The sequence below is a fragment of the Prionailurus viverrinus genome, chromosome B2 (genome assembly GCF_022837055.1).
Source record: "Prionailurus viverrinus isolate Anna chromosome B2, UM_Priviv_1.0, whole genome shotgun sequence".
NCBI lineage: Eukaryota > Metazoa > Chordata > Mammalia > Carnivora > Felidae > Prionailurus > Prionailurus viverrinus.
Genome location: NC_062565.1, coordinates 130806099 through 130818908, shown reverse-complemented (window position 1 = coordinate 130818908; position 12810 = coordinate 130806099). Strand labels below are relative to the sequence as shown.

The window sequence follows — 12810 nt, the reverse complement described above, 5'->3', positions numbered from 1 at the left end:
ACTTGGAAAACTATAAAACACTTATGAAAGAAACTGAAGAGGACACAAAGAAGTGGAAACACATTCCATTCTCATGGATCAGAAGAGCAAACATTGTTAAAATATCTATACCACCCAAAGCAATCTACACATTTAATGCAATTCCTATCAAACTACCACCAGCATTTTCTGCAGAACTACAACAAACAATCCCAAAATTTGTATGGAACCACAAAAGACCCCAAAAAGCCAGAGCAATCCTGAAAAAGAAAAGAAAAGCTAGAGGCATCACGATTTCAGACTTCAAGTTATATCACAAAGCTGTAGTCATCAAGACAGTATGGCACCATCACAAAAACAGACAGTAGATCAGTGGCACAGAACAGAAAACCCAGAAATGGACCACAACAACACAGTCAACTAATCTTCGATAAAGCAGAAAAGAATATCCAATGGAATAAAGACAGTCTCTTCAACAAATGGTGTTGGGAAAACTGGGGGCCAAGATGCAGAAGAATGAAACTGGACCACTTTCTTACACAATACACAAAAGTAAATTCCAAGTGGATGAAAGATCTAAATGTGAGACAGGAAACCACCAAAATACAAGAGAAGAATACAGGAAGCAACCTCTTTGACCCCAGTCAGAAAAATCTTACTAGACACGTCTCCTGAGGCAAGGGAAACAAAAGCAAAAATGAACATTGGGACTTCATCAAGATAAAAAGCTTCTGCACAGTGAAGGAAACAATCAACAAAACTAAAAGGCAGCCTACAGAATGGGAGAAGATATTTGCTAATGACATATCTGATAAAGGGTTAGTATTCAAAATCTATAGAAAATTTATCAAACTAAACAAACAACCCAGTTAAGAAACAGGTATTAGATATAATAGACACTTTTCCAAAGAAGACATCTAGATAGCTAATAGACACATGAAAAGATGCTCAACATCACTCATTACCAGGGAAATACAAATAAAACCATGATGAGATATCAAAATGGCTTGACAACACAATAAACAACAGGTGTTGGCAAGGAGTTGGGGGTGGGGCACGGGGAAGGGAGCCCCCTTGCACTCTTAGTGGGAATGCAAACTGGTATAGCCACTCTGGAGAACAGTATGGAGGTTCCTCAAGAAACCAGAAATAGAACTACCCTACAATCCAGCATTTGCACTATTAGTTATTTACCCAAAAGGATACAAAAACAGATTCAAAGGGGTACAATGCACCCCAGTGTTTATAGTTGCATTATCAACAGTAGCGAAGCTGTGGAAAGAGCCCAGATGTCCATCAACTGATGAATGGGTAAAGAAGATGTGGTATATAGATATGTACACACACACACACACACACACACACACACACACACACACACAGTGGAATATTACTTAGCCATCAAAAAGAATGAAATCTTTCCATTTGCAAGGACATGGATAGAGCTAGAGAGTATTATGCTAAGCAGAATAAGTCAGAGAAAGACAAATACCATATGATTTCACTCATGTGGAATTTAAGAAATAAAACAGATGAACATAGGGGAAAAAAGAAAAAAGAGAGAAAGACAACCCAAAAAACAGAGTCTTAACTATAGGGAGCAAACTGAGGGTCGTGGAGAGGGTTTGGGGGGGCTAAGTGGGTGATGGGCATTAAGGAGTGCACTTGCTGTGATGAGCACTGGGTGTTGCACGTAAGTGATGAATCACTAGATTCTACACCTGAAACTGATATTACACAGTATATTAATTGAGTGTAATTTAAATAAAAACATGAAAAAAAAATAATTCCATGCCCCATCACTGCTGCCTCTGTGACAACACAGTATCTCCTTAACAACATGCTTTTCAATCATACCATATCATTTGTCCTTTTGAATATTTTCTTCATCCTAATCTCTGAGTTCCTTAGAGGTTCAAAAGATACTGATCAAACCAATCAATCAATTACTGCCAAAACTCAGCAATAACATGCTTAGAGAATAAGTTTTCATTTCACTTACTATTGTAAAAACCAGATATTTTGAGTGTTTACTATGAACAGTTTGCCATATCCTTTTCACAAACACTGTCTCATTTAATCCTCATAACACTCCTCTGAGAGGTTGTCACAGCTCTTATTTACAGAGGAGGAAACTTGGCCAAAGAGCTGTGGTCTTCCGGGATTTGTTCACGCACGGTATGTGAAAGCATAAATTCGTGTTATCACCAACTTTCTGTGAGACCTAGACAAATTACTTAACCTCTCCCCTCTCAGCCTCAGTTTCAAAAGCTATACAATGAGCCTAAGAGTCCTCTCAGAAGAGAGTTGAGAAGGTAAAATGAAACAATGTATGCCAGGTGCCAAAGTGGTCTCTACCACATGGCAATCTCTCAACCTAAAGGCAAAAACCATTATTTGCCTCTGACCGAAACACACAAAACAATAGATGATGTTATTTTATAAAAAGCAGCCATGGGCCAAATAGTCATAGCTCCATATTTTATGTTCTATTTTACACTATAAAACTGGACTTGATAAAACATTAGATTGGTCCATAACAAAACAATAGCTTATCACTAATATATCACCTACAAAATTAAAATTAGAAAAAAAAATTGGGGGCTTTTCAATCCAAAACTACCATCAACCTAAAAAGAAGATCATCAGTGGGGTGAAATGTATTAAGCAAAGTACAAATCATCCATTAAATCTTGAGTGTCTCAAAAATAACTTCAAATAATTTTAAAGCAATATATAAAATAATTTGTAATGTTGAGTATTATATTCACTGGTAATCAAGCATTTTTGCAATCCGAAGACACACTAATAAAATCTGGGACATTGTAACATAATCTGACACAAATCAGACAGTAATTCATTGTATTTATTATATTATGCAAATGAGGAACTATATTATTTACAAAGCACCAGAATATGTGGATGTAACACAGCCTTAGACATTAAGAACAACCAAGTAAGAGGGATTTCAGAGGAAGACCCCAAGTCCACATCAGGAAGTGAGTGAGTGAAATGTCTGACCCTGAACCCAGATCTTCAGTCTGCAAGTCCAAGGTATTCCTGACCTAGTTCAAGTACCTTCCACACAGTTGCCATATCATAATAAAATGTCAGAAATGAGAGGAATAAAGATATTTTTCATACATATCACATCTGAGTAGAAATGTGAGACTTTACAGGTAGCCTAAAAATACAGTAAGAGACAACATTCTAAAAATATAGAACATCACTGGGGTGCCTGGGTGGCTCAGTTGGCTGACCATCTGACTCTTGATTTCGGCTCAGGTCATAATCCCAGCATTGTGGGATCAAACCCGCATCGGGTTCCTCAACACTGAGCATGGAGTCTGCTTAGGATTCTCTCTCTTTCTCTCCCCCGTCTCTCTCCGTCACTCATGCTCTCTCTCTCTCTCTCTCTCTCTTAAATAAAAATATATATAGAACATCACAGCAGAGGTCTTAAATGTCACTACAACTCGTATCGTGATATCAGATAATAGAGGAATTTTGAACTCATCTAACTGTATCTTAAAAGGCTCTGCCAAAATATCTTTACCCCTGTGCCCTTGAGTTATCACCGCTATATTACCTTGGCCGCCGGTCCTTCACTTCAGCGAAGATCACACTCCAGCGCTGGTTTAAACCTGCCAGTTTGTCTTTCAAGAAGCTTCCATCTGTGGGGGAGAGTTTCTGTACAATCCCATCCCCAGTTCTGTTTAGGGCTGCAAAACTGGGCTGGTGGCTGCTGATTCCCTCTTCGAGTTCCTGTAACAGAGTATAACTCAAGATTAACTCCACAACTGAACTATGCAGTGAATCCACAAAGGTACTATGGCATCAGTTTAAGTGTTAAGAAAAACAAAGTCCTGGAAGAATATTTTATGTTCATGAAAAAGGCATTTTAAAGCACTTTACTGACATCTCAATGAACACGTGAAATGAAATCGATTTTTAAATCTAACCCATTCTCATGAGTGCCATCAAGCAAAATATACTGAAAGAGGATAGCCTAATAACATAAAATAAGCAACAGCTGTTTACACTGAAAGCACAAGCATCAGAAATCTGTTGCATTTCTATACACCAATAATGAATTATGTTTGAGTAAAGTAGATGGTTTGTCTTCCTTCAAATATGTGCTTGAAAGCATTTCTAAATACAATATGTGTGTGTGTGTGTGTGTGTGTGTGTGTGTGTGTGTGTGTGTGTGTGTGTATACCTCCACATACCCTTAAGTTCTACCATACGTAAGTAAATGTCAATGTGCATTTCACTGAGACACTGCTTCACGAGTCGGTAAATTTTTAAGCAATTAAAAAAGGATATTTTAAAGTCAAATGCGAGCACTTATCTATAACCCATAAAATAAGAAAAATGCATTAACATGTTTATGAAAGAAAAAGCATTTTCTAACTTCTCATGAGCCTTCTACATAAAGTATATTTTAAAGATTTAATAAAAGAATATATTTTAACAATGGTAAACTGAAATTCTGCTTGCTTTTGACTATTATTTTTAAAGACCCGTTATCAACAGAACTGACTTAACTATTGTGTTATATTTCCCAAGACTGCATTCGACTCACATGAGCAGCAGCCCTGACACAGCTCAAGAATAATTTACTTGTACGATAATTATCAATGATACAAAGAAAAATAAGATGTCTATTGTTTAAGCACAGAAAACAGAGGTGAGGTATGCAGATATCTTTCTGTCCTTAATAAAGCCTTACGTACAAAATTAACAAATGTTTTGAATATAAAATTTTAAAAATAAAATTGTGTTTTACATTAACCACTAAAGAGCATCTTTTATTTGAATTTTTAAAGTCCTAATTAAAGACTGTAAATACCAATTTTTCTTAGACCTTTGAAAGTGGAAAGTAGAACTGGGACTTACAGGTTGACTATGTACTCCTGAAAAGCTAACATGATTTGCCCTTACTTTCCATATCAGTCTTAAATGTCCCATACTGAAAAAAATATGCCACCTTCTGAGCAGACCCGTATCCTCGGATGGAAAGCACTCACCTGCTGGTGCATCCTGGCTTTCTCCAAGTCCAGGCCACCATCGGGAGCAAAGGTTTCAGCCAGTAACTCTTCAGCCTCTGTTAGCCACTGTGTGAGGTCATTAAGGTCACAGTGGAACTGTCTCCATTCTTCCATGGCCCTATCAAAATAACTAGAGGACAAGAAACAAAATAGGTTTTCAAACTTTCCAGGACTGTCTAGAAGTAATTTTTCTTCTTTTTTTTTTTTTTTAATTTTTTTTTATTTAATGTTTTTATTTATTTTTGTGACAGAGACAGACAGAGCATGAGCAGGGGAGGGGTAGAGAGAGAGGGAGACACAGAATCAGAAGCAGGCTCCAGGCTCTGAGCTGTCAGCACAGAGCCAGATGCGGGGCTCGAACCCACAGACTGTGAGATCATGACCTGAGCCGAAGTCAGACGCTTAACCGACTGAGCCACCTAGGTGCCCCTAGAAATAATTTTTCTAAAGAGGCAATTGAAATCTCATTTAAATTGAAAGCCTCACAACAAGTGAATTCACAGCTCACCGCTCCCACAAGATAAGTTTTCACAAAGGACTACAGTTAAAGATTTCTCTTAGAGAAACATGCACCATACCAAGGGCAATCCTGCCCCTCTCTCTCTTAACATGTATGCACACATGCACACACACTAGGCAGCTTTTCAACTGAAAAGACAGACTGCTCCAGCTTGGAAAATCAAGGTTGATTAGCTGTAGCCATGCTAACCTACCCAACTTTAAACACTTAACATGTTAAATACCATGAAATGTAAAATATGACGAATCACTCTATTCTCTTAGGAAAAAAATATGATGTTTTACTCCCAGAACACTCAGTTCCTAGCTAGAACAAAACCCAAAAGGCCAAAACACTTCAAAATTTCCTTGCACTCCATTATCACTGTGTTATAGACTGCTTGTGTCCCCCCAAATTCATATGCTGAAGTTCTAGTTCCACAACGTGACTATATTTGGAGAAAGAGGGCCCTTAAGGAGGTAATTAAGGTTAAATGAGGTCGTAAGAGCGGAGCTCTAATCCCGTTAAGACTGGTGTCCTAATAGGAAGAGAAATAAGCACCAGAGATTGATCTTTCTCTCCTCTCTCTCTCTCTCCCTCACTCTTTCTCTCTCTCATTTTGCAACAACACAAAGGAAAGGCCATGGAAGGACACAGTGAGGAGCTGACCATCCGCAAGCCAGGAAGAGAGGCCTCATTAAACGCTAACCCGGCTGGCACCTTGACCTTATACTTTCTGTCTCCAGAACTGAGAGAAATGTGTTTGTTGTTTAAGGCACCCCGTCTGTGGTATCTTATGATGGCAGCCCTAGCCAACTAATACACTCTGGGCAATGACTACTCTGGAGCGTCCCCTTCATTTGAACAGAATGGAAGTGTCTACAAAGCCCAGGTTAGTCAATGAGACACAGGGCTATCGAAATTCCTATTTAAACCTAACTTCTGGGGCACCTGGGTGGCTCAGTTGGTTGAGCGTCCAACTCCTGATTTTGGCTCAGGTCACGATCTCAGGATCGAGTCCCCAGTTGGGCTCTGCACTGAGCATGGAATCTGCTTGAGATTCATTCTCTCTCTCTCTCTCTCTCTCTCTCTCTCTCTCTTTCTTTCTCACCCCCCCTGCCTCTCCCCCTCTGCTCACCCTCTAAAATAATAAATAAGCAAATAGCTTCTTTAAAAGCAAGATAAAGTCACACTCCACTGCTTGTCATATTTGGAACACATAAAATAAGTACAAAAAGGAAAGCTTTGTTGGATTAGGATCCTAAATTTCCTTGTGCCTTTTTTTTTAGAATAGTAGTGCTAGGAGAGATTTAGATGATATCCCTAAGATTTTAACAATATTAATAAAATTTTTACTTCGTGTAATAAAAAACTAATATTATTTTCAGAAAATAATAAAATGGTCCCTGGCATCACTAACTCCTAAATAAAGTTTATATTTTCTTTTTCCATGAAAATCATTTTGAAAACTCAGTTAATATCTGTTGAGTGTCCACAGGGAAGGAACATTCTATTAGGCACTACAAAAATAAGAACACTTCAAACAAACACTGTGAGAAGATACAGAGACAATCTTCACTACTTTTCACAAAACTATACAAAAACTAAATAACCAACATAGAATTCCAACTTTTCAGATGCTGCAATAACGAACAGAAAACATTGCTAAAAAGTCTTCCTCAAAGATCTGAACACCTGGAGTATATAAACATTACATTTGGTAAAGATCATTATCACTGCAAAAAGAACATAAATTCAAAATAAATCTAAGCAACATAGCTATGGATTAAATAGGAAAAAGTCAAAAGAAAGGGAGATGCATGCTCGGGAAGGTCTTGCAAAGCCATCACCTCCGCTCTAACCCAGCCAGCTCAGATGGAAAACAGCACAGTATTGTGAAAGGCTGTGAACTTCCAGAGAATTAGACTCGAAGTTCCAGCCTTACTGCATGCTTGGTTTAGATCTGAACTATAAACATATGAGTTTGCTAATCTCTAATATTTCAATGGCCTTGCCAACTTCCCCCAAAAGTCATCTCACCACCAATGTACCCTGTCTCTGCTAATGGTACCACCACCTACCTTAGGTCCTCAAGCCAAAGACTTGAGGCTCATTTTTTACTCCTCCCTCCTCCTACTCCAACATCCCACCAATCGCCACATTTTACTGACTCAACTATTTAATTCTCAAATTTTCCCTTAGTTTCCACTTCCATAGCTACTATCCTAATCAAGTTATCATCCTGTGACCAGCATAGACAGGTCTTCTAGCGCTCAGTCTTGTCCTCTACCAATGCATTCTGCAATCAGCAAACTGTCATTCCCTTGTTAAAATACTGCAATGGCTCCCTATTGTTCTCACAGTAAAATACAAACTACAGCTGACCCTTGAACAACACGGCTGAACTACACAGGTCCACATACACATGGACTTTTCCTATAAATACTGAAATGTTTTTTCTCTTCCCTATAATTTTAATAACATTTTCTTTTTCCTAGCTTACTTTATTATACAAATACAGTATATAATACATTAAACATACAAAACACATGCTAATAGACCATGTTATCAGTAAGGCTTTTGTCAACAGTAAGCATGTTATCATTAAGGCTCTGCCCAACAGTAAGGATCAGTAGTTAAGTTTTGGGGGAGTCAAAAGTTATATACAGATTTTCAGCTACATGAAGGGGGGGGGGGTCAGTGCTCCTACCTCCATATTGCTCAAGGGTCAACTGTACTTAACATGATACCCAAGGTCCTTCTAATATAGTCCCTTTTGGACTTTTTGGTTTCATCTCTCTGAGTTGTAACTCTGCTGGACTATTTCCATATCCTTAACAGCACAGCACTCTCTCTTTTTATCTATGACAGTTACAATGTTGTGTTCCTTCTATTCCTTCACCTAGGTAACTTCATAATCTCCAGGAAGACTTCCCAGATCCTTCAGGGTGCCTAGCAAGGCCTCTTGTATTGTCCCCATCACAGCACTATGCACTACTTAACAAGTGCTTGTCTATAGTTTTCTACTATATACATTTGGACCCCAGGAAAGAGACTATATATATATTTAGTACATCTGCCTTATAATCTTTTATAACTACTTACACACAGCTGCATGTGCCTTGAATTAGTCAACATTCAATAAATATTGGTCAAACAGATGGTGCATGGATAGATGGATAGACAAGCACATAGAGGTAGGTAGCTGGGTGAAGTCATAAAATTGAATTTCGAAAACTTTTTAGACAATAGAAAAAGAATGATAAAATTAAGAAGGGAAACTGTTCCTTGTAGAAGATGGAATTCTGAGTAAGAATTAGAAACTAGGAAGGAAAAGAAAACAAAGTAAATTTTAATCTAGTTTGTGTGAAATGAATGAAGGAACCTTTTTTGAGCAACAAAGATAGGGTATAAAAAATTAGGCCATCTGGATAACACTGTTAAAAACCTTCTAAATTCAAGGCGAAAGGTCTGAACTTTGTCCTTATACCAGTGAAAGCCACCAAAGGAAATACAGAGGATGAGTACCTGAGAAGACATTCTTAAGGGAGAAGATAACTTAAGGACCCAAAGATCCAAGATGAGAAGGAAGAAATAACTGGTTGACATAAAGGGAAGAAATTCTTCCAGGAAAAGGGAGCGCCATTATTTGTCTACGATGGTTGTAAAATTACTTATTTGGAAAAATATGAAACTAATACCATGCACCAGTGTAAAGTAGGCATAAGGGAGTTCTCAAAGTAAGATGATATATTTTCATGGTTTTTCTCTCACTTTTACTATAGGCCAACAAAATTTGAAAAGTTTGTGGAGTTTTTCCCATAGATTAGTTTTATCTCTATTTTTGTTTAAGCTATTTAAATTTAGTTAGTTAACATATAGTATAATAAATCAGAGAAAGACAAATAACATGATTCCACTCATACATGGAATTAAAGAAACAAAACAGATAAACATAGGGGAAAGAAAAAAAGAGAGACAGAGGCAAACCATAAAATAGACTCATAACTACAGAGAACAAACTACTGAGGGTTGAGGGGGGGTCGGGGGGAGTTGGGCAGGGGGATGGGCTAAATAGGTGATTGGTATTGATGAGGGCACTTGTTGTGATGAGCACCAGTTGTTTATGTAAGTGATGAATCACTCAATTCTACTCCTGAAAAAGTTTGAAAGTTTTATAGACCAAATGGCACAGGGAGCTGGTATAGATTAATGGACTTGGTGGTCACCCTCATGTGACTATAACTGATAACTGAAACCATGAAAGTACAGGATGTTTGCCATTGTCTTGATAGTTTACAAAAAAAAATAGAATAGAAAGAAATTCTCACTTAGTGCTTGTGAAAGATGGATAAATGTGGATAAAGAAAAATAAACATTTAGGATAGATGACCAAAGTTGAAAGAGAAAAACAAAAATTAAGAATAAGAGGGGCACCTGGGTGGCTCAGTCGGCTGAGCATCCGACTGTGGCTCAGGTCATGATCTCACGGTTCATGAGTTCAAGCCTTGCGTCAGGTTTGCTGTTGTCAACACAGAGCCCACTTCAGATCTTATGTCCCCCCTCTCTCTGCCACTCCCCCGTGCGCACACACACTCTTTCCCTCAAAATTAAATAAACATTTAAAAATACTAAAAATAAGAACATAATGCATCCAAGTGCTGGGATGAATAATAGAGGTAACCTTTTAGCAAATATAATCAAGTTAACAGAGAAAACAAAATAATAAAAGTCATGATAGATTACACTCTTCTAGAATAAAAAATATAGTTTGGTGCCTAAACTTTTGAAACTTTCCAATGAATAAACTATTTTCTAAAAGGTAACATTTTTATAATCAAGAAAAATGGCAGAACTTCTGCCATCAGCATTACTAATCAACAATGTGCTTGAAGTTCTACCATATTAGCCAAATGCATATATGCAAACAGGAAACTTTTTTTAAAAAGAAGAGAAAATGATCATTATATACAATTGATGTGTCAATATACTACAAAGGTCAAGACAATCAAGTTCATACTCACACACATATGCACACAGAGTGCAGAAGAAAGCTACTGCACACAAATTCGAAAATAACAAACAAGAAAAGCATAAGCCTGGATAATGGGAAGCAACCAAGTTGAACAGCAAAAAGAAAAAAATAATAATAATGTATTTGATCTTAGCCAAAAGGCTGAGAAGTGATAAAAATAATAATAATAATAATAATAACAATAATAATGAAACTAGTTTAGGGGAACTCTGAAATATCATCAAGTGTAATACATTCACTTGATGAATGGGATCCCAAAATTAGAAGACAGCAAGAAGGGGACAGAAAATTATGTGAAGAAATAATAGCTGAAAGCATCCCTAACAATGGAAAGGAAACAGACATCCAGGTCCAGGAAAACACAGAGAGTCCCAAACAAGATATACCCACAAAAACAAATGATAAAGAGAGACTCTTAAAAGCTATAAGAAAAAGCAAACAGTTACATACAAGGGAAATCCATATGGCTATCAACTGATTTTTCCACAGAAACTTTGCTAGCCAGAAGCCAGTGGCATGATATATTCTAAATGCTAAAGGGAGAAAGTCTATAATCAAGAATACTCTACCCAGCACAGTTATTATTCAGAATTGAAGGAAAGAGTTTCTCAAACAAAGTTAAAGGAGTTCCTCATCATTCTCCAGTTGGAAAAAAATGGCCACAACCAGAAAAGTAAGAAAATTATGGGGGAAAAAAAGTCACTAGTACAAACAAACATATAATAAAGACCTAAATGTGAGACCTGAATCCATAAAACTCCCAGAAGTAACATAGGAAGTAACCTCCTAGACACTGGCCTTAGCAACATATTTATTGATATGTCTCCTCAGGCAAGACAAAAAATAAAAAAGCTAAAATATCCTACTGGAACTATACCAAAATAAAAGGTTTTGCATAGCAAAGAAAACCATCAACAAAACAAAAAAAACAACCCAGTGAATGGGCAAAAATATTTGTAAATGATACATCCAATAAGGGGTTATTATCTAAAATATGTAAAGAACTTATACAACTCAACCCAAAACAACAAATAATCCAATTAAAATGGAGAAGACCTGGGGTACTTGGATGGCTGAGTCAGTTAAGTGTCCGACTTCAGCTCAGGTCATGATCCTCACGGTCCATGGGTTCGAGCCCCACATTGGGCTCTATGTTGACAGCTTAGAGTTTGGAGCCTGCTTTGGATTCTGTATCTGTCTCTCTGCCCTTCCCCCACTCATGTTCTGTCTCTGTCTGTCTCTCTCAAAAAATAAATAAACATTTAAAAAAATGTGTTTTTAAATGGAGAGGACACGCATAGACATTGTTCCAAAGAAGACATACAGAGGGCCAACAGATACATGAAATATTGTTCTATATCACTAGCAGGAAAATGCAAATCAAAACCACAAGAGATATCATCTCATACCTGTCAGAATGCCTAATACCAAAAAGACAAGATATAACAAGTGTTGGAAAGAATGCGGACAGAAGGAAACCCTCATACACTATTGGTGAGAATGTAAATTGGTGCAGCTATGGAGTATGGAGGTTCCTCAAAAAGTAAAAACATAAATACTATAGGATCCAGGAATTCCACTACTGGATATTTACCCGAAAGAAATGAAAACACTAATTTGAAAAGACATATGCATGCCTATGTTCGTTGCAGCATGATTTATAATAGCCAAGATATGGTAGCAACATAGATGACCATCAAGAGATGACTAAAGAAGATGTGGTATATGTACAATAGAATATCACTCAGCCTTAAAAAGAAAATGAGATCTTGCCACCTGCAACAACACAAAGGGACCCAGAGGGTATTATATTAAGTGAAATAGCTCAGGCAGAGAAAGAAAACACCACATGATTTGACATATATGTGGAATCCGAAAAACAAAACAACAGAAACAGATTCATAAATACAGAGAACAAACTAGTGGCTATTGGGAGTGGAGGGGGTAGGAGTAGTGATGGGCAAAATAGGTGAAGGGAATTAAAAAGAATAAACTTCCAGTTATAAAATAAGTAAGTCATGGATATGAAAAGTACAGCATAGGGAACATAGCCAATAATACTGTAATAATGTTCCATGGTGCCAGACGGTGATTATACCTATTGTGGTGAGCATCAAATAAGGTACAGAATTGTCAAATCACTATGTTATACACCTGAAACTGATACAATATTATAGGTCAACCAGACTTCAATAATTAAAAGAAAAACAAGAAAGGAAGTAAAACACTAAACTGCTTAATAACAG

The 12810-nt window shown here is 37.3% G+C and overlaps 1 protein-coding gene across 5 annotated transcripts in view; it reads right to left on the bottom strand.

Moving 5' to 3' along the window:
* The window catches only part of UTRN (utrophin), a 481942-nt gene that overhangs the window by 285570 nt on the left and 183562 nt on the right, over positions 1–12810 (bottom strand). For all 5 annotated transcript variants that reach the window (XM_047859243.1, XM_047859241.1, XM_047859244.1 and 2 more), the window contains 2 exons: positions 5010–5160; positions 3569–3744 (listed from right to left, as the gene is read on the bottom strand). In XM_047859243.1, the coding sequence (XP_047715199.1) occupies positions 3569–3744; positions 5010–5160 (327 nt within the window). The remainder of the gene's footprint in view (positions 1–3568; positions 3745–5009; positions 5161–12810) is intronic.